We start from the raw sequence: 21578 nt of genomic DNA, 5'->3' as shown, positions 1-21578 counted from the left end.
TTCACCCCCTTAGGATGATGCGCCCCACCTTGTAACGTGATTTATGGGCAGACTTCAACGCTTCACGGTGCAAGTGGGGCGCATCATCCTACAGGGGGTGAAAAAATCATTGATTAATTTAATTTAATCTTTTGCTAGAGACCATTTCAGAAATGCATTTCGCAGCCGGCTGTTGCATGTGAGAGCAACCACCTCAATGAATGAAATAATAAGACAAAACCTGCTGAGAAGTGAATCTGTGCTGCTGCTCTCACATGCAACATACCATCCGCAAAATGCATTCTGCGATGGACGCTAGCAAATCCCTTAAAAAGAAAGATTTCTCCTATGATTAGTCAGACTAATAGCATGGTCTCAGATGGAGATCTTAGTCGTTATTTTTACTAAACTAGTAATAATAAAATCCTAATTTTTTCTTTTTTATTTATTGTTCTTTTTCTATATTTACATATTTAGAATACATCATGACAGTTAACAAACTTACAAGAAATCAACCCTGTGGCTGAACTATAATTACAGGTTAAACCAAATTCAATTACTCACAAATCACAAATTTTGTAACTGTAAATCTAACTGCTAACATTCTCCTCGAGGCCCATGAGGGTTGTATTCTTCATATGCCCGAGCTCCATAGCAGAAAGGCCAATCATCTTCTTCATGAGTTTCTGTAACACATCAGAGTCAGTCAAAAACATGGCGTCGGCCAATCTCATGACACCCGGGTTCTGGCTGTTCAACACAGAGAATGCAGTGGCGAGATCAAACCCAGCATTCAGACAGAAGTGAAGCAACCCGCGAGGGAATACAAACACATCCCCTTCTTTAAGATGCTGTTGAAATAAACGGCCTCTAGTGTCGATGAATCCCGCAATTATGACTCCCCTACTTACATAAAACATCTCTGAGGCCCTTGGGTGATAGTGAGGCTGGACCATGCCATCAACCGCCATATCGGTTCTCGCAACCGACAGGCCCATGGTGTTCAGGCCGGGAAATTCTGCTGCTGTGACAAAATCTACTGAAGAGCGAAGGAAGTTATCAGTATCTCCAGAATGGTTAAGTCTCGAAGTCTTGAAATCCGAAGCAGTGACATTGTTGGGGTTCTTGCAGAGGAAGCCATTGATGAAGATGTTCTTTTCAATTTGTGTAGTAGTCGGGCAGATGTCTTGGAGAGGAGCATTGTCAGCAAAGCATGTTCGAATATAGCTACAGAGGCAGAAGAGAAGTGATAAAGGAAGGTACATGGAGCATTTCATCTTGGTTTTCTCTGGTGGTAAACTATCTGTTATTGCTTTCTTAATTGTTTAAATAGAAGACTGATTGGAAAGATGGGAAGTTTGCCTGGGACTTGAAGTTCACTACTGGATTGGGTATGGATTATGTTTTAAGGAGTCCATTGCTTAGAAGAGATTCTGGGCTTCTTACCTTTCTGAATCAAGTGTCCTTTGATTCAACTTCATTACCAAGTTCTGCTTTCCTAAGGTCACTGTCTGAAATTCCCATAAAGCTGCAACCACGTAGGCTAAATTGCTCGATAGACTTTTTCAAATGTCAAAGTTCCAGGATGGAGGGCCAAAACCAGCAAACTTTCTTGCCAATATAGGAAAGTAAGACCTTCGCCCATGGTCACACATAGGTCAGATGAATTCATTGGGACAAGGTAATAAAAAAACTGTCCATATGAAGCACACACCACGGAATTTCAATCATTTGGTAGAAACACATATTGGAGTGGGTTAAATTTTCTGGAGAAGAAAAACCAAGTAACATTTTATACAAATAGTCTACATGACATTATACAGATATAAAGACTTCCACAGTGAACTGGCCACCAATCAGTGCAAGATTAGTCATTGTTCGCAATTAGATTTCTTCCTAAAAAACAATCAATCTTTTATATCTAAGAAAATGGATAAAAGAAAAGTAATAACAATAAGTTAGTGTCCTTTTATCAGTGCTCCACGAGCTGTTTTATCGGATGAATCCTGAGATAAGTTTACAGTGTTATTACATTCATCAATGTCCTCACCTGACAAGGATTTTGAGGAATTTAATTCCTTAGCCACTGAGATTTCTGACGAGTAACTTTTGATCCTTAAGGAGATGAGAATGTTGGACAATATTCCAATTAGGGGAAGGAGGTAAGAAAACACATGAGATTTCTGCGAGCCAGTGGTGGAAGCTATGGCAGCACTGGCAAGGCTTCCCATAGATGTATTTTTTAGGATCATTGGAAAGCAGCCAAGAACTGTAGGGAGCAGAAAATCGACCAGAAACCTGACTTTTGTAGCGGCTAAAGCGTAGTTGATGACATAGGATGGCATTGGGGAGAAACGAGTTAAGAGGACGAATTTCCAGCCATCTCGTTCAACACCTCGCACAACGAGATGAAAGTACCGGCTTTTCTGTACCCACGCCATTGCCGAGCTTGAACTCCTGAAAACAGCTCTGAAGAAATCCAAGGTGATAATCAAATGAGTAATCAACAGAATTGAGCAGCAGGTAACTCCTCTTGGAGTTAATTGGAAAGGAAAAATAACGAAATACGCTGCTTATGTTTAAGTATACAAGTGAGTATCAACTGATTCAACTAGCGAAAGAGGGTCTCATTGGAAGCAATGTCCATTCATTTCACCGATAAACCGATGGTGAATCCTGATGGATAATTAAAAGCACGACAATTTTTTTCTATTTTCAATTTCAATGTAATCTTGCTATGTTTGGGGACAGCTTTTCCCCTCTTGGTTTCATTGGATATCAATAAAAATCGATTTTCAAAAAAAAAAAAAATGTATCAACTGATTCATCACCATCAGGCTGCTCATAAATAACCCATGTGACTTGCGCATAGACACATTGCTGGTGCTAGAAACTGACATGAGATGCCTGACAGAGTGATGCTGGCAACCCCACACCCCGACATTTCCACATGCTTATATGATAGTAAGATATTACACACACATCAATTCAAACAAGGGCAAACTAAAGGAAAGGTGCCTATTTAAACAGAGCAACGATAAGACGCACAAAACACGCTATAATATATATAGAGAGAGGGGGGATGCTAAACGGAAGGGGAACCTTGCAAAAACCCAGCCGCATGGACACCAAATTTGATCCATGTCACCCAGCCACATTTATAAATTGTAACAGAGAAACAAAAAATGCAAAATTAAAGGAGTAATAAAAGCGGTTGAGTGGCGCGGATCCAAAGGTTTTTCGCTATGCATTTCGGCACTTCTTCCCCTTTTTCCCTTATCTTTAATAGCAAGGGTCAACAGGTAAACAGAAGAGCATCTTTTTAACATGCTCTCTCAAAAACGTTTAGGGATAGAAGACACATGTCCTTCCCTGGAAACTATTGGAGGAAAATCTTTTAGAGGAGTTAGTATATATGTCACCCTTTTGAGACAAAAGTAATATGTATTAGCATCACACCAAATTTCATCTTTGATATTTTCCAATGGAAAACTTCTTTCATTGATTGGGCCCTCGCCCCCCCCCCCCCCCCCCCCATCTTGAACCAAGAGATTTTGTAGCATTGCAAGCACATTTCACATTTTAATTTAACTTTCAGAACATTTCTTTTTCCACACCAATACACCATACAATTTCAACTATAAAACTGTGCAGAAGCTGCAAAGAATATTTTCACATAGCCGAACAGTCTTCATCATGACTTTTAGAAGCAGTCAAGACTCGTCTTATGAGAACGATTTTGAGTCCACTATTCAGATTATACAACTCTTGATGACCTTCATCCTCACCTTCAGTACATCTAGCCCTCCCCAGACCCCGCAATGGCGGGAGCCTCGTGCAGTGGGCCGCCCCTTATCATTCTTCTTCTTGGGACACTCATAAGAAAAATGTCCCATTGCCACATCAAAAGCATGCTGTGAACTTATTACCATTTCAATTTTAATCATGTGGAGCTACTATATGTTCCCAAAGTCTTTACCATCTTTTGGGTTTGGGCTTTCGCAGACCGTGCAATAATCTGCCTAAATTTAGACGTTCCAACGTATTTCTTTGACCTTTAGATCCATTTGATAAGCCTCTTCAAACTACTTTGATTATGTAAAACTATCTCATCATGGATTGATAGCTTTAAGCCACTTAAGTATCTTGCAACCAATTCATCATCTGGTTATTGTAAATCTGTTGGGAAAAATGGTTACTATTGCGGAATTACAGGCCCAAATAATATTTTCCCAAATCTGAACTGTGAAATTAAATGGGATAAAATAAATATAGAAGCGAAAAATAAATGACAAATAACACCATAAATTTTATGTGGAAAACCCTCAGGGGTGAAAGGAAAAACCAAGGGATCATAGTCCACTTGAAAACTTCCACTATAGTAAATAATGGGTTACAACATCACCTGAAGGCTGAGTCTCTTACAGAGTGCATACAAAAGTTGTGCCTTCAGTGTATGGATATGAGTAGCTAATACCCCCTCACACACTGGCTCTCACTACACAGGTGTCAGAGAACTGTGTTTCTCTCTCTCTCTCACTACACAGCTATCAGAGAGCTTTCCTATCTATTTGTACTTCGTAACTCTGTGCTTCTGTGTCTGTTCTGCTTTTCTTCATCTGCTTCTGCTTATATTTATAGGTGAAACAGAGGAATGCGTGTGCAAGCGCCGTATAAACCAACGAACGAAATGCTGACTTTCGCGAATGCATGCGCCGAAAGCAACCGACTTTCGCGCGTGCTTCGCCAAAAATTAAGATTTTGCACATGCATGCGCGAAATACATCGATATCGCCCATGCATTTTATAATTTATTCTTCTCATCTCATTCTCTTCTATTTATTTATTAAATCTTCTTTTCTCTTGTCCCCCTTTTGTTCCCTTCTTATTTCTTAAATTTCTATCTTCATCCAACAAATATTACAAATCATTCAATATTATATTGAATGTTAGTTTGAAGTGGGTGACACCTCCAAATGGGAGGGCCCCACTCCAATAAATTCCCCCTCACGACCACTTTGGGAGGGTCGTCAAGCCTGCTTCTTTTCTACAAGCTTGAAACTTTTCTCTTGGTAGGGTCTTTGTCATCATGTTGGAGCCATTTTTATAAGTGTGAATTTTCTCAAGCTGTAATAACTCATGTTCCAACACATCTCGCATCCAGTGATACCTCACATCGATGTGTTTGGATCTAGAGTGGAACGTAGAATTTTTGCTGAGATGAAGTGCACTCTGACTGTCACAGTATAGGACATACTTCTCTTGACTCTGGTCCAATTCTTGTAGAAACTTCTTCATCCACAGGACCTCCTTACATGCTTCTGTTATAGCAATGTATTCTGCTTCTGTGGTGGATAAGGCAACACACTTTTGTAATCAGGACTGCCACGATACAGCTCCCCCTGCAAAGGTAATATGGCGGTAGCCAAAGGAGTAAAAAGTAACACCCTCTACATCAAAGAAGCCAAGCTATGTGGAGGTGAAGTGAATGCAATGGCGAAAGAAGAACCGACCGAGCTATGGCATAAGCGACTCGGCCACATGAGTAAGAAAGGGCTCAAGATTCTCGCCAGAAAAAAACTCTTGCCCGGAATGAAAGGAACACCTTTGCATACTTGTGTTGACTGCATTATGAGAAAACAACACAGAGTTGCATTTCGAAATTCCCCACCATCTAGAAAGGCTAATCTTCTAGATCTGGTACATACTGATATTTGCACTATGCAAAGTAGAACACTCGGAAGCGCTCTCCATATTTGTTGAAGTGGGGCCCTCCCATTTGGAGGTGTCGCCCACTTCAAACTAACATTCAATATAATATTGAATGATTTGTCATATTTGATGGATGAAGACAGAAATTTGAGAAATAAGAGGGGGACAAGAGAAAAGAAGATTTAATAAATAAATAGAAGGGAATGAGATGAGAAGAATAAAATAATGAAATGCATGTGCAATATCGACGTATTTCGCACATGCATGTGCAAAATCTAAACTTTCGGCGAAGCACGGACGAAAGTCGGTTGCTTTCGGCGCATGCATTCGAGAAAGTCATCATTTCGTTCGTTAGTTTATACAGCACTTGCACGCGCATGTCTCCTCTGTTTCACGTATAAATATGAGCAGAAGCAGAGGAAGAAAACTAGAACAGACATATAAGCACAGAGTTACAAAATGCAAATAGATAAGAAAGCTCTCTGATAGCTGTGTAATGAGAAGAGAGAGAGACACACAGTTCTATGATAGCTGTGTAGTGAGAGCCAGTGTATGAGGGAATATTAGTTACTCATAGCCACAGACTGAAGGCACAAATTTTGTATGCACTCTGTAAGAGACCCACCCTTCAGGTGATGTTGTAACCCATTATTACTATAGTGGAAGTTTTCAAGTGCACTACGGTCCCGTAGTTCTTCCCTTTACCCCGGAGGGTTTTCCACGTAAAATTTATGGTGTTATTTGTCATTTATTTTTCACTTCCATATTTATTTTATCCTATTTAATTTCACAGTTCATATTTGGAAAAATATTATCTTCTCCTATAATTCCGCAATAGTAACTATTTTTCCCGACAAAGTGGTATCAGAGCCGGGCATGTGGTAACCCCGGTTTAGCCTCCGAGGATGGAAATATCCCCCAGGGAATATCTCGGTAACCCTGGTATGCCTCCAAGGACGGAAAAATCCCTCGGGGAAGATCTCGTAGTTCCCACGTTCCTACCGCGTGGAGGGACAAGATTGTCCACGGTGCTTCCACATGGAGGGGGAGATTGTTGGCGGTTCCATGTCAAAGCAAAATAGTCCCACATCGGAAAAGTGTAACGATGCGGATGGGCTTATAAGGGAATGGGTTCCCTCCCCTTAACGGCTAGCTTTTGAGGGCGAGTTCTACCTGGGTCCCAACAAAATCAACCCAGCTTAGGTACACATATAAATTCTTCAATACAGTTGGTCACACTCTGATCATTCTTTTGTTGGAGATGGTGGAACTTTCAGCATAAGATTTGAGAGTAATCTAGGGCAAAAACTTGTCATTTACTTTTACTTTCATCTCAGCCCATGTATTGATCCTTTGGTTTCCCCTTCGCTCACGACTTGGTATTCTTGCCACCAAAGTAACGCATGTCCTTTGAGTTCTGTGGTCACAAATATTAATTTTCTGTTCATCTGGTAATTCTTTCCACCCAAAGAAAGTTTCCAAAGAAGCAACCCAATCACAATAAACTTCAGGATCAAGCTTACCATCAAAGTGGGGAGCATCCACTCAAATACTCGTCAGCGTTCTCTAATGCACAAGCTAAACGATCCATTGCCTAATTTGATTGTTGTGGGGGCTGGTATGTGGGCGTTGAAGTCGGACTTGAACTAGTGAAATATGATGTACACCCAACTTCCTCTCATCTCGATAATCCATACCAGGAGACACCAAGATTTGAACTGGGAAAAAGGGATTTGCAGTCCTAAATCTCAATTTAAAGACCTGCCTACCAAGTTTCTTGAGACATTCAAACTGATCTATCTAGGCCAGTTTGACTAGTCTCAAAAGTACAAAATCGACAAATACGATTAAAATTAAATGCCCACCTACCAGAAAACTTCAAAATCATGATTTCATTGGCCAAATGAAAAAAATGCCAAAATACTCCACCTTTTTTCAACATCTTCCACAAACGCAATTGCTATCACCATTCGCATCCGATGAATCTCAGATCAAACCAAATCCTACGAATTCAAAGATAACCAAAGAAACGAGAAACAGCATTCTTATCGAACACAATTCCTCACATCTGCCAATTTCAACCTAACAGCTTCTTCTTATCAAAAGCTCCCCAACTCATCAATCACCATCATCAAAACTCAAAATTTAGCAAATTCCCACAACCTAATAATAATAATTCACATCAAAGTCTACTATCCTCCTAATTCTGATTTAACAAACTGCTCGAAATAAATTCAACAAAGTTATCAACTCCTAATTTCAATCATCAAAAGCAGATCAATTGACAGAATTAAACTTAAAAAAGAAACAAAAACAAAAACCATGATACGTTTGGATGCAAACCCAAATTTCAATCTCAATCTCAATACAATTTCGGCCTTCTTATCTTGTACAAATTGCAAGTTAGATAGACCAAAACTTGTATAAATTGAAATTTAGAAAGACCAAATCAAAACCCTTAACTGCTAAACGCGCCCTGAATATATAAATCATACCTTCCAATCCAAAAGGAGAGAGAAGCTGCGAGGACCTTGGCAACGAAGACACAGAACACGGCAGGTAAGAAACCGAAGAGGAGAGAAGCTCCGCCCTCAAAGAACACGGCGAAAGGCAGGCAGAAAGAGAGGGAGAGGGTGTGAATCGAGACGTAGAGAGGGATCGCCCAAAACCCTAACCTCTCCTTCAAGTCTAGGAATATCTTCACAACCTCGTCCTTCTCCCATCCGTACTGCTTGCTTCTAACTCCGAGAATCGCTATAATCGCAACCAGGACGGCCACCGTAGATAATTGCACCAATTTTCCCATTTTCTTCCCTTTTTTCCTTCTTTCCAAAATCGCTCAAATTGCACCCAGATTACGATTTTGCTCCGCGTTCCTGGTCGAGTCCGCATTTTGCCCTACAAAAGTCAAGCAACACTTCTTTGACTCTCCTTATTTATGTCTTATGACCGCATTCGCATTTTAATACTTCGGATTAGATAAATGGGATTTGCTAGCGTTCATCGCACAAGGAATTTCGCAGAGAGTCTGCTGCATAAGGGAGGAGCAGCCAGATAGGCTCAGATTTTGTCTTATTCCTTTAATCCATATCAGGTGGCTGCTCTTTCATGCAGCAGACGCTCCTTACTTACTTAAGTTGGTAAAGTTCAATTCCTTTGCCCCCACCTACATATGGACCACGTGGATGTGTCAAGACGCAAAGTTAGGGATTTTATGTGATCACTGTGAATGATTAAAAAAAGGGAACAGCCTCCTCCGGTGTCAATGAGTAGTCATAAATACAATTGGATACCTACAAGATTTAAATTTGGATTTCTCACATTTGCAAATTGCAATTGAGATTTTGAACTGAATCAGATCCTTAAATTTCCAAATCAGCCAGTGAAAAAAATCCAATTTTCAAATCTGTTCTGCAAGACATTATTTGGAAATCAATATTTGTGGCAATTACCTTCACCCTCTCCCTTCCAGCAGCCAGCTCTCTCTCTCTCTCTCTCTCTCTCTCTCTCTCTCTCTCTCTCTCTCGTACAACATGAGGATGATTGATGTCTTTTGTATCCAAAACTCAAATCCAAATCCAAATACAAAATTATAAAGTAAAAACATGGGTAGATACCATAGATGCAGGAAACGTCGGGACAAAGTGGGAAATGCGGCCGAAACGGAAACGGTACGAGATGAAAAAATCCGTGAAACGGATGGGACGTGCTGAAAACTCCTGAGAAACGTGCTGAAAACTCCTGGGAAATGGACGTAAAACGTATGGCGGGGGGAGAGAGAGGTCATTTTTCCCTTCTTCTTTCTTCAGTTCTCAGCCGGCAGCAATGAGAGAGAGAGAGAGAGAGTGTGTGTGTGTGTGAGTGAGTGAGTGAGTTGGGGTTTTGTTGAAAAAAGTTTAGTGATATATTCACCTCATTTTTGACTTGGAACAGCCCCCTTTAGTGTATTCGTGACTCCTCTTTTACACTATATGGGGCTGTCCCATTAAAAAGAAGTGTGAATACTTTATGTAGGGAAGTTAGATATTCACCCCAGTTTTTACTTGGAACAACCCCTTTAGTGTATTTATGACTCATTTTTTACACTAGATGGGGCTGTCCACGGTAAACGAAATGGGCTATACATCACAGCCTTATTTGCTGTCTTTTCTTCTTTATTCGGCTTGTGAGCTGTTAGAGCTTTTTTGTGAAATGTAATAACCTTTTGACTGTTCTTTAGATATTAAAAATATTCGCCCCAGTTTTTTACTTTTTTACTTGGAACAGCCCCCTTTAGTGTATTTATGGCTCCTTTTTTATGCTGGATGGGGCTGTCCCCAGTAAACAAAAGGGGCAATATATCACAACCATATTTTGATTTGCACAGCTGACTTTTCTTCTTCAATCGGCTTTTGAGAGCCTTTTTTGAGGAAATGCAATGCCTTTTGACAGCTCTTTAAATACTAAAAAAGACAGATGGTTTAATCAGATATTAAATTACTGGGGACAACCCCATCTAGTGTAAAAGATGAGTCATAAATACACTAAAGGGGGCTGTTCCAAGTAAGAAAATGGGGTGAGTATATCACTTACCTGCATAAAGTATTAGCACCAGTAGTTTGCTGGGACAACCCCATCTAGTGTAAAAGAGGAGCCATAAATACTCTAAAGTGGGCTGTTACAAGTAAAAAATTCGGTTAATATATTGATAAAAAGAGGGAAAAAGTTTCAAGAAAACGCGTTTCACGTTTCTCCTTTGATTTTTTTCAAGCGTTTCACGTTTCCGTTTCATGTTCCGTTTCCCGACCTGGCAACTATGGTACATCCGACTCTAACAGTTCAATCATGGATCGATCTCATCCGTCCACCTAGTGGGCCTTACTTTGGATTCCCCAACAGTTCATAATCAATGAGGAAGAATCCAATATTGAACAAGATAGGATTCTTCATTTCTCCTCCAAATTTATTTTTCATTCTTCTTCACCCCAAACAAAGGAAGGTATCTGCATGGCTTATGTTAATTCTTATCTTATTGTAAAGACCCGACAGAATTGTATTAGAATTCTAAACTGGTTTTATACGGATCGTGAAATAGATGGCACTATTGTGAAAGAGAAATTTAGCTTCAAGTTCCATATCTTCGATATCCCTTTTCTTCAATTGCCACAGGTAGGTTACATACCGAGGCAACATAATGCAGCACTAAGGCCCCGTCTGTTTTCGATTTTCAGAGCCGATTGGGAGTCCAAAACTGATTATTGAAATCGAGCAAGCAACATTGGTTAACCCATCTTAGGTCCTTTTTTTTCATTCTGAGAACTGATTGTAGCTGACGCCAACTAGTTTGAGACAAAGGCTTTGTTGAGTTGAGTTGAGTTTGAGAACTGATTGTGAGTCCAAAACTGATTACTGGACTCAAAATTATGTTTATGCCCGGTTTGTTTTGGATTTTGAGAACCGATTGTCTCCAAATCCGATTTTTTGGACACAAAATCAAACGTAAATTTGAGTCCAATAATCCGTTTTGCACTCACAATCGGTTCTCAAAATCCCAAACAATATAACATTAAGTTTTGATCCCTTGCCAGTCGATTTCAAGGTATAAGTTCGAGTTTTGATCCCTTTGGTGCCATCAGAGGGTATGGATCTCATTTGATGGGGCTCACTTGCATGGTTTCCTAGCAAGAACGACGTTTTGCTTGATTGGAGAATTATATAATTCATTTTTTCTTCTGAAGATTAAGCAATTACAAACAGCATGGAGAGCAAACATATATTCTTTTAGGCCCTTGTTCTATAACAAAACAAAATCACCAGAAATCCCCACAAGAGCAAGTCCCATCCTCGAAATGGTGGAATCGAATGCGATCTCTAACGACAATTTTCCTATGAAAGATCCCCGTAACAAGCTTCGTCACAGAGTGGCAATTGCGACACATACGCAAGTTCTTCACAATAGTAAGCATGCTTCCAAAGCTTGTGTTTAGGAGCCCAAAAGCAATTGCCAGTCTCTCACTGTGCCATGAGAGAGCATGCTCCTTTTCCTCTTCTTCTATGTCATGTAAAACCTCTCCTGTCTGAGGAACATGACCCATGTCCTTCAACCTCATTGCTATTTCATCCAACAATTCATAAACATCATTTGAGAGTGTTTTGTCCCCTTGGATGAATTGATATACCAAACCACCCACTTCAATAGAACTAAACCCATAAATCTTATCCACCCCAGGATTTCTCATCATTTTCCTCACTTTTTCAACATCACCCCATCAATTCGCAGCCGCGTAAATGTTTGACAAAAGTATGTAATTTCCTCCATTTTGAGGTTCAAGCTGCAAGAGATGCTTCAAGGCCTTTTCTCCTAGTTCAACATTGCCACCCACCTTACATGCACCAAGCAAAGCTCCCCAAACAACCGCATTGGGTTGGATAGGCATGGTATTGACTACCTCTTCTGCTTCATCTAGAAACCCGGCTCGACCGAGAAGGTCAACCAGGCAACCATAGTGTTCGATCCTAGGAACAATCCCATACTCGTTGATCATACAATAAAAGTACATCCGGCCCTCTCTCACTAGACCCATATGGCTACAAGCAATTAAAATGCCGACAAATGTTACCCCATTCGGTTTGAGCCCTTCCTCTTGCATTTCTGTGAACATTTCCAAAGCACGCTGTCCTAGCCCATGAATTGCAAGTCCGTCGATCATGGTATTCCAAGCGTACACATCCCTTTCAGGCATAAGATGAAATACCTTCATAGAATTCTCAATGTTCCCACACTTTGAATACATGTTTATGAGAGTTGTCCCTATGTATACATCAAGAGAAATACCACTCTTCTCTATGTATTCATGTATGCACATCCCTACTCTTAGGGCGCCTAAATGGGCACAAGAAGAAAGTGCACTTACCAAGGTAAGATGATTTGGCTTACAGTCTGAAACTTGCATCCGATTAAAGAGAGTGAGGGCCTCGTTGTAGTCCCCTCTTTGAGCATAACCACTGATCATCGCACTCCAAGAAACAACATCTCTCTGCGGAAATTCTTCAAACAGTTTTCTAGCTGTGACAATGCCATCCCATCTAATGAAGCCAACAATCATGGCATTCCAGCAAACCCCATCTCTTTCCAGAGGCATTTCTTTAAAGAGCCTATGGGCCTCATTGATATCTCCACACTCCAAACTGTAGGCACAGATCAAAGCCGTCCATGCCACCCGATCTCTATGTTGCATTTCGTCGAAAACACGATGTGCAGATTCAACACTGCCACAATCAGCTAGAAAAAGGAGCAACTGGGTCTGCGTATAAATGTTCAATTCTAAGCCAGTCTTGAGAATATGGGAATGAATTTGAAGCCCTTCTTTAAGAGCCAATGTCTCCTTGCAGGCCTCAAGAAGTGGAGGAAAAGTGTAATGGTCAGGTCGGAGGCCTTTGTCACAAAACTCACGATAGGAGAGTACAGCTGTGAGAGAATTGTTGCTCTTTGAATAGAACTTTAGCATGGTATTCCACAAAAATGTGTTGGGCATATGAACACTGGCAAATATCGCCGAGGCATAAGCCGAGGTATCAGATAGGGAACTGCAGAGGCCCATCTTTTTTGCGACCAAGCCAAAGCTCTGGTCTAGTCCATTTACGATGACTAGAGCATGAGCCTGTTTCAGGTTGGCCGCATTGGAACATCGGTCTAGCATTAGCAATAGTTTCTGTACATTGGAGGAAGACATGGGAATAGGAAGAAGAAACCATTTCCATGGGGTAGACAGAGGGAGTTGGGGCAGAACGGAAACGTGAGATATAACTTAGCTGAGGGCAATTTTGGATATTATTTGTCAGGGCAGAGAGAATTTTTGCAGTTTATTATTTGTCAGGGCAAAAGACTATTTTGGATATTATTTATGCTTTTCTACAATGCCAAACCCCCAACCAGTGTTCATGGATTGAGTTTGTCACTAGAACCGGTGCCAATACCTGTATCAGCAATTCCAACATTAATCTTTGAGCATGTCAAACATGTGAGATGTATGGACTGCAGCCAATACAGAAATGAAGCAAACGGGCTGTTCTTTTCTGCTCTGGCTATTTAGTTGTTTCTCGTCAGCTTAGTGGAGTTTTGCTTTTCCCTTTACAAAGTGTATGCAGTATTCGGAATCAGATGTAATTCTTAATGATAATTGACTGCCAATGGATCTGATGTTCATTGATCTACATTACAAGCATCTTACGGAATCCTTCTCAGAGATGAAAGCACAAATTTTTACTTGTGCAATAAATGGCATCTGGTCAAGCATGGCCATGCCATATCTATCATCAGATACACCATAACAGAGTAAAAAAAAAGGTAACAATATAATCATAAGATGGCACAAAAAATGTTAATCATCCTCATTAATATCAATGTACTCATAACTTTCCTTCCACCGGATAGAAGTAAAACAAAACAAAACAAAAAAGAAGCCAATCAGGAAGACAATTATGTTAAATGCAGGTGAAATAGGGTGGGTTGGAAGCTCAGCAAACTAATATAGAGCTTTTGAATTACATTTGCATTGTAGGGGCCACTTCCAAAATAAGATCAGTTCTTCTCAGATCTCTCCAAACCACCTTTGATTGTGTATGCATCTGGGCCAGTAAGTATCTCTGAAACAAACTTTATCAAAGAACAGAGGCCCCCCAAGAAATTATGGTCAATAACACCTTCACCTTCCACCACATGAGCGAAATCAACAAGCTTTATTTGTGCCCCGGACGTGCCCGCCTCAACTGCATCCTTATCGTACATCATAAGAACTGAACAAGAATTGAAATGAAAAATGGTTTGATCCTCGAACCATGCTTTCAGCTCAAGCAACTGTGCTAATATCCCACCAGAACCTCCATAGGCAATGGATGCGAACGAACAATCTGGGTCCGAATCCGAAGATGGATTCGAAGAAACGAACTTCCTCAAAACCAATCTCACGTCATCCACTGTAAAACGCTTGACCCGCTCTTTAACGGGCTTCCAAAACCCAGAGTCTTTGTTTTCATAGATCTGCAAGCCCGCAATCCTAAAACCCAATGGCAAGCTTGTGGATTCCCTATCTTTCTTTAGACATTTCTGGATATAATCCTCAGTTGCTTTTGGGTACCATGTTCTGGAACCAATCTTAATGTCAAATACAGATGGGTGGTGAAATTTTGAGGTGAGGTCTTCCATGACAAGGTGGGGTTGCAGACCAGAACCATCGGAAGCTTCTAGAAGCTGGGTCCCATAGAAGGCAGGGAAGAATCCACGAATGTGATTTGGGACTCTGGAGTTGGAAGAGAAGGAACTGTAGAAGCCAACCTCTATTGAGCCACGGTCATCACTCTGAAGGGGTTTGTAGAAGCGGCCCGAATCATCTACGAGTGGGCCAAGCTTTCCATCAAGGGCTTGGTGACCACCTACCTGATGATCAGGGACCTTGAGCATCGTCTTGAAAATTAAATTGGACAATCAGGATGTCTCCTTTCTAGGAATTCTCAGATTCTGAATCAAGAAATAAATAAATAAATCCTTAGAAAAGAACATAAGAGGAGAAAAGAATTAGAATCATCATCCCCAGTAGACCTTTATTGAAACTCAAAATCATTATAATTGCATATTCGATAGAATTATGAAAACCAAACAAAGAAAAGACCACATACAGATGGCAATCTGCCTATATATATGAGAAAGCACTAATATAAACAAAGAAAAGGCCTCATACAAATGGCAATCCGTCTATATACAAGGAAGCACTAATATCGTCAATGCAATGTCAAATTAAAATAAAAAATTGCTGTTTCTTACTCCAAAAAAAATCTACAACTCTAAAGCAAGAAACATGGGCCATCTGATGTAGACATGGGGCGACCGAGGCGTATAGGCTTTTACCTAGCTTAGGGTGGTTGCATTTTTTTTTTAAAATTCATGTTTGTAGGGCATAAGAGGGCAAGCCTTGGCGCAACGTTACGGGTGCTCCATTGTGACCTGATGGTCACGGGTACGAGTCACGGAAACAGCCTCTCTGCAAAGCAGGGGTAAGGCTGCATACATCTAGCACTCCCCAGACCCCGCAATGGCGGGAGCCTCGTGCACTGAGCCGCCCCTCATGTTTGTAGGGCATGTTGTGAGCGGGTATGTGATGTATGTGGGTGAGTGTGTTTTGTTTGTGTAAGGGAAAGAAGGAAATGCCACATAGGATGCAAGTGGGCTGCCACTTGGACAAAGGAGATAACTAACTCACCCAAATCACTTGAACAGCTAGCAACCAACTCACATGGGCAGCTAGCAGCCAGCTGATCCTCTAGAAGACTCCTACTTTGCCTATAAATCGGCAAGATATGGCTGTAGTCAGGAGGTTTTTTTTTTGGAGGAATGAATAAGAGGACAGAGCAGGGAAAATTCTCTGTTGTAGGAGAGTTTAGAGGAGAATTGGAGAGAGAGAGAGAGAGAGAGAGAATCGTGTAAGGAATAGACGAAGACATTCTTGGAAGAATTTAAATTTCTTTATCTGCCCTTCCTCAAGATTGTACCTATTCCTCTGCAAATAAAGTTCTATTACGGTTAGCATTTCATTCTTATAAATCTTCTCTTTTGCAAATCCATGCCTTCTCTTCTTTACTGTTTCTGGATTGGATGTAGTAGATCCACAGTTCTTTCCTTTCCCTTTCTTCGAATGGTGTTTCTGGTTGACAGCATCTCTCTAATGTATCTCTAAGTTCTGCTCTTACTTGCAATAATTCCAAAGCCATTGAACTGTCTTTTGATCCTTCTCCATGTTCACTCATCTTACGATCGTTTATTTTTTACGACAAATGAACTGTAATAGTTTGAAAGATCTCCTTAAGATCAGTCAAGAATCTTACATGCATATCGACCAACAACTGAATTACTCCCTTTAGATCCTTCCTTAGTTTACAATGTCAAAGAGAACCGGGATCCACCTTTTCAAACTTGTTATTGATGGACTCTTCTATCTAGCTGATCCACATCACCACCAAAGAACTTCAAATTACTAAACTGGAAGTAAATGCAATCAAGAGAATCCTTAAACAAAGGGCAAAAATTCCAAGTAGGAATTAGAATCCTTTTTCATACTTGATCTCTATGAGACCTTAACAAAAATCTCAATATAACCCCAATAAACAATTGAGAAATTACATAGAAATGAAGAACCATTTGATTGATAAATAGACTAAACTTGCTATTCCCACAAAAAAAAAAGGTCAAAACTTCTAATACAATTTCAAGTCAGCACCATAGCAAAGAATTCATCATCTTCATTCTGGTAGGGGTCTTGCCTAACCCCAGTTTGCCTATAAAAAAAAAAAGAATTCATCATCTCACTCTGCATAACCTCTTATCTACGCAAAGGAATTTAGACTTTTAAAAACTTCAAATTACTCATAGTTACAAAGCAATATAATCACGAAAGCACAATAAACAAAGCAAAAATCACATAGAAATTGATTCGTTTTAATACGAGAAAAGAAAAACTCTGATATAGCCTCACATTTAGATTCAACCGGAGAACACATCTTACCCCCACAAAACTGTGACTCCAAATGAAGAAAAATAGACCATTGAAAGGCTTCAAAAGATTCAAATTACTGAGAGTTTCATAATCAGTGCAATCAAGAAAACCCAATTTAAGAAGGAAAGAAGAAAAAAACTAACAATGGTTGAAAACACATAAATCGAAATAAAATACAGCCATCAAATTATCTTGTTCTCATTGATAATCGGAATCTAGAAAAGAAATAACCCCAAAAGGTAAGAGAAAAGCAATCTTTTTTCACCACTAGACCTGCAAGTTCAATGAGATCAAAAGAACCCCAACAAAAGCCTAAAGAAACCTGAAGGGAATTTAGATTCATCTTGAGAAGGAGAAAAGAGGAAGCAACTTCAGATCATAAAAAGAAAACCTCACCACACCCGAGTTGGGAAATCCTTTTTTTCCCCCTTAGAAAGCTCCATAACGCTAATCAAGCAGCCAAAGCCACCATGGCCCTCCAGATTCAGCTAATTATGTATCAATTCCTTTTATACCTCCGAAGACAAAGAAGATAACCCACTAGCAGCAAACCCTTTTTTTTTTCTTTAGAAAGCTCCATTGCAGTGTGTTCTAAGTTCTCACCCCTCGTTTTCCACGTTAAAACGCATGTCCAAAAAGATATTCTTTTCCTGATTTAAAGAAGAAAAGAGAAAAGAAGACAACGTAATTTGCAGGAGTTTTCTTTTATCTTCGAAGACATTATCTCCTCTGATTAGCAATGATTTCCCCGTGTTTTAACTGACACGGAATGATACTTTTTTTAAATCCTTTTTTTCCATCTGTTTTTAGGGTTCCATTTTCGAATCCCTCCACCTCCATGCGTTTCTAATGCTCTGTTCTCTCGTCGGGAAAGGAAAGGAAAGGGAAGTGAAGGGAAGTAAGCTGATGAGGCAGAAAGGAAAGTGAAGGAAAATAAACCTGACAGAAACCTGTCAGATGAGCGTTTCGTTGCATAGAAACCTCACAGAAACCTCACAGAAACCTCACAGAAACTACAGAAATATGTGTTTCGTTGCAGGGAAACTCAATAGAAACATGTTAAATAGAAACTGTGACAAACTGATATGCAGAATGATGCCAACATAGAATCTAGTCTAAAATAAGTGGGTCCAACCCTCTGAAGTCAATCAAAATAAGAAAACCATGACAAACAGAAGTTGAACAATAACGATGCCAATCAAATTGTCACAAATATAGAGTTGCCAAGATATAAATCAAGCAACCAACATAGACTTGACATAAAATTGTCACAAATATAGAGTTGCCAAGATAGAGTTGAACAATAACAATGCCAATCAAATTGTCACAAATATAGAGTTGCTAAGATAGAATTGCCAAGATATAAATCAGGCAACCAACATGGACTTGACATAAAAACTACATATGTAACAAGCGGATAGTGCTCAACAACAAGAGGAAGAAGCCCCAAAAAAAATGACTAAGAAAGATGATAATGCAACAATAGAATGACAAATCCAAGTAAACAAAAAAATGTAAACAAAAAGAGCAAAACAAGGCCGAGCTTCCCAATACACATTCAAATCCCAAATATAACAAAGATCTCAAAGACGGGCAAGTAAATCAAGCTACCGCAAGGGGTGAAAGAAATTTGTTCACTTTTGTTGCATGTGAAGAAATTTATTTTGAATAACTAGGGAAAAAACAGAATAAAAAAAATGAGAAAAACAGAGGTTTCAATCACAAAAATCTATATAACACAAAAACACCACCAAAATAAAGGAATCAAACATACCCACCACCAAGATCCAAAAAAAAATCTCAGTACCTTTCGATTTCGAAAAAACTCTATTTCAAGGAAATGAAATAGGGTTAAACTTACAAAGCTCAGTACAACAAAATCACAAAAATAAACACCAGCAAAATGCATTGTACAGAAACCCCCAAGCAAAGACATACCAACAAACCCCTTTTATGCCTATTTTTAGCATAAAAAGTAAAAAAAAAGCAACCAAAACCCGCAATAAAAAAATACCTAAATCTAAAAAAAACCCAACAAACCTAGAGCTTGGATTATCGGTTCTTAGACTCGGAAAAGAGGGAGAATGAAACTTTATTTTAATTTTATGAAACCCGAAATAGGGTTTCTGTAAATATTCTCAAATAGGGTTTCTCAAAAACATGAAATAGGATTTCTCAAATCAATTTTACAGAGCTATTTATAGAAACCCTATTTCAGATTTACTAAATCAGGTTTATAGAAACCCTATTTCAGATTGGAGAAGATGAGCACAAAGGTTTCAAAAAAAAAAATGAAAGAATGGGGAAAAGAGACAAGAAACAGAGAAGAGAGAGTAAGAGGATGTACCGTGAGCGAGGTCGGAGATGAGGCTTTTTCGCCACAGTCGGAGGATGGAGACGACAAAGTTGTTTGTCTTCTTTTTTTTCTCCACACAGCTACGATCGGGGAAACTTGAGAGGAAAGTAGGGTTTTCCGATAGTTTGTAACGGAAATGGGATGGGAGAAAAGTCGCGGAAAAGTCTTTTCCACGTAATTTATTTCATTTTCAACGTTTGATAAAATAGTTTCCGAGGAAACTAAAAGAACACCACAAATATCAGTTTCCGCGGAAAAATAAGGGGTTTCCCCGGGTTTGGAAACCCAACGGGAAAGGAAACAAGAGAACACAGCATAAACATTCCGTTAGAAACCCACATGAAAACCCCATCAACAACCCCAAGAGAGAGAGAGAGAGACCTTACCTGGTTCAGCAATGGCGAGCAAGAATGGATCACAAAGGAGTCGTGCACGAATTTGGGCCTTTTGTATAGATTGGGGATAGAATTTCGACTTTTAAAAAAGGTACGAGACCGAAAGATTCGGTGGAATCCGATCCTGTCAAGTGGAACACCAGCACCGACTTCGCATCCACTTGGTCTCCTTTTGATTTTAGGTTCTCTTTAGAGTCCTTTTTTGTTTTGGTTTATAGTTAGACTAGAGCTTTTCGCAAATCGAGTTCCGATGCACAGGCAGAAGAAAATCAAGAGGGGACAATGAGCGTAGGGAAGAAGCTGAAGAGAAAGCGGCAAGGAGTGGTGCACATACCATTTGTGCATTCCATCTAGGGGTGCAACTCGGGTCGGATTCAACCCAAATTTGGGTCGGGTTAAGCTTTTCCGCAAATCGGGTGGGTTGGGGTGTCGGACGACCCGACCCGACCCGACCCGACCCGAATTGGAAATTTCAAATTCGCGGGTCGGGTTCAACCCAAATTTGGGTCAGGTTAAGCTTTTCGCAAATCGGGTTGGGGTGTCGGACGACCCAACCCGTATTGGAAGTTTCAAATTCCCATTTAGTAGTGATGTTAATTCCAGCATATACATATGATCCTAGTTTATATTAATATTATTGTATTCCATTGAAGAAGTTCTGTATGTGTTTTTCTTTTTCAACATTGAAATAGTCTTCACAGTCCATAATGGACGGTTTGGATAATCCTATGGTGTGGGCCATACCTTACTTTAATAAAGTGAGGAGTGTGATCATCAAAATATAGTAGTGCGGATAACATTTCCCTTTGTTAATTGTTAGTCCATGTTTGTTTTGGATTTTGAGAACCGATTGTGAGTTAAAAACTTATTATTGGTGACTCACACTATTGGTTCTCAAAATCCAAAACAACCCGGCTTGAGTTGAGGTGGTCAACTATTGGTACCATATCAAATCGAGTCAACCCAACCCAACCAAGCCCGAATTGGAAATTGGGTTGGGTCGGGTCGGGTTGAGAAAATTGCAGATCGGGTTGGGTCGGGTTGAACCTAGCCGGGTTGAAAATCAGGTTGGGTTGGAAAAATGGGCTCCTCAGGTTGGGTCGGGTTGGTCTCAACCTGACCCTAGTTGCACCCCTAATTCCATCCCATTTCTAAGCCGAGATTTTGATTTTATATGGTGTTTTTCAAAACGTATTGTATGGCTTACACCATAGGATCACCCAAACCATCCATTAGATGGGCCACACAGTAAATAGGTTGTGCCCAAAAATCATTTCCATTGGATGATCCCAACCTTCCGATACGTTGTGGCCATCAAATGGACGGTTGGTATAATCCTTCAAATGGGCGGTTGGTATCATCCTATGGTGTAAGCCGTTTAGTACTGGCTTACATCATACAAAACCCTAGCGGAAGAGGAAAAAACAGAAGACACTACCTAAGAAACAGCTATAGCTCTTTGTGCATGGAGTAAAGTAGTGGGCCCACTCTATCAAAACATGAAGTGTAAAATAGTAGGCTCCACACTATGAGTAGGTTTGGGTGGAGATGGTGGAACCGAAGATGTAAAATAAAGGTCCCCACCTTACGAATGGATTTGGGTGGAAATGG

The 21578-nt window shown here is 40.1% G+C and overlaps 2 protein-coding genes and 2 pseudogenes across 11 annotated transcripts; all 4 read right to left on the bottom strand.

Annotated features, from left to right (window-relative positions):
- Window positions 1-395: 395 nt before the first annotated feature.
- LOC143860657 (germin-like protein 11-1) lies at window positions 396-8634 on the bottom strand. Of its 4 annotated transcripts, XM_077371424.1 has the most exons (3): window positions 8187-8321; window positions 1426-1614; window positions 396-1206 (listed from the first exon to the last, which is right to left on the bottom strand). In XM_077371424.1, exons 2-3 carry the CDS (start codon window positions 1458-1460, stop codon window positions 570-572), a joined length of 672 nt encoding a protein of 223 aa, XP_077227539.1. In that variant the 5' UTR covers window positions 1461-1614; window positions 8187-8321; the 3' UTR covers window positions 396-569. The 4 variants fall into 4 exon arrangements, with proteins under 4 accessions (XP_077227539.1, XP_077227536.1, XP_077227538.1 ...); XM_077371421.1 differs by lacking the exon at window positions 1426-1614 and having other exon boundaries at window positions 8187-8634; XM_077371423.1 differs by having other exon boundaries at window positions 396-1614.
- Window positions 8635-11480: 2846 nt separating this feature from the next.
- On the bottom strand, window positions 11481-11912 carry LOC143861676 (pentatricopeptide repeat-containing protein ELI1, chloroplastic pseudogene; annotated as a pseudogene).
- Window positions 11913-11939: 27 nt separating this feature from the next.
- Window positions 11940-13403, bottom strand: LOC143861675 (pentatricopeptide repeat-containing protein At5g66520 pseudogene; annotated as a pseudogene).
- Window positions 13404-14037: 634 nt separating this feature from the next.
- IPK2A (inositol polyphosphate kinase 2 alpha) lies at window positions 14038-20269 on the bottom strand. 7 transcript variants are annotated; one of them, XM_077372038.1, is made up of 4 exons: window positions 19959-20269; window positions 19564-19793; window positions 16925-16998; window positions 14038-15187 (listed from the first exon to the last, which is right to left on the bottom strand). In XM_077372038.1, the coding sequence occupies exon 4, from the start codon at window positions 15128-15130 to the stop codon at window positions 14252-14254; it is 879 nt and encodes a 292-aa protein (XP_077228153.1). In that variant the 5' UTR covers window positions 15131-15187; window positions 16925-16998; window positions 19564-19793; window positions 19959-20269; the 3' UTR covers window positions 14038-14251. The 7 variants fall into 7 exon arrangements, with proteins under 7 accessions (XP_077228153.1, XP_077228154.1, XP_077228156.1 ...); XM_077372039.1 differs by having other exon boundaries at window positions 16941-16998; XM_077372041.1 differs by lacking the exon at window positions 19564-19793.
- Between the last annotated feature and the right edge of the window lie 1309 nt (window positions 20270-21578).

The sequence above is a fragment of the Tasmannia lanceolata genome, unplaced genomic scaffold (assembly GCF_043159265.1).
Source record: "Tasmannia lanceolata isolate RefF3 unplaced genomic scaffold, GAP_Taslan_0.1 ptg000037l, whole genome shotgun sequence".
Lineage (NCBI taxonomy): Eukaryota > Viridiplantae > Streptophyta > Magnoliopsida > Canellales > Winteraceae > Tasmannia > Tasmannia lanceolata.
The sequence above is the reverse complement of the archived record's forward strand: the minus strand, read 5'-3'. Positions and strand labels throughout refer to the sequence as shown.

Coding starts and splice junctions, on each gene's coding strand:
- LOC143860657 (XM_077371421.1), bottom strand. CDS start 8,497: ATGGGAAAATTGGTGCAATTATCTACGGTGGCCGTCCTGGTTGCGATT. Junction 1,207..8,186: donor CTCTCCTTTTGGATTGGAAG/GTATGATTTATA, acceptor CTGCCTCTGTAG/CTATATTCGAACATGCTTTG.
- IPK2A (XM_077372040.1), bottom strand. CDS start 15,130: ATGCTCAAGGTCCCTGATCATCAGGTAGGTGGTCACCAAGCCCTTGAT.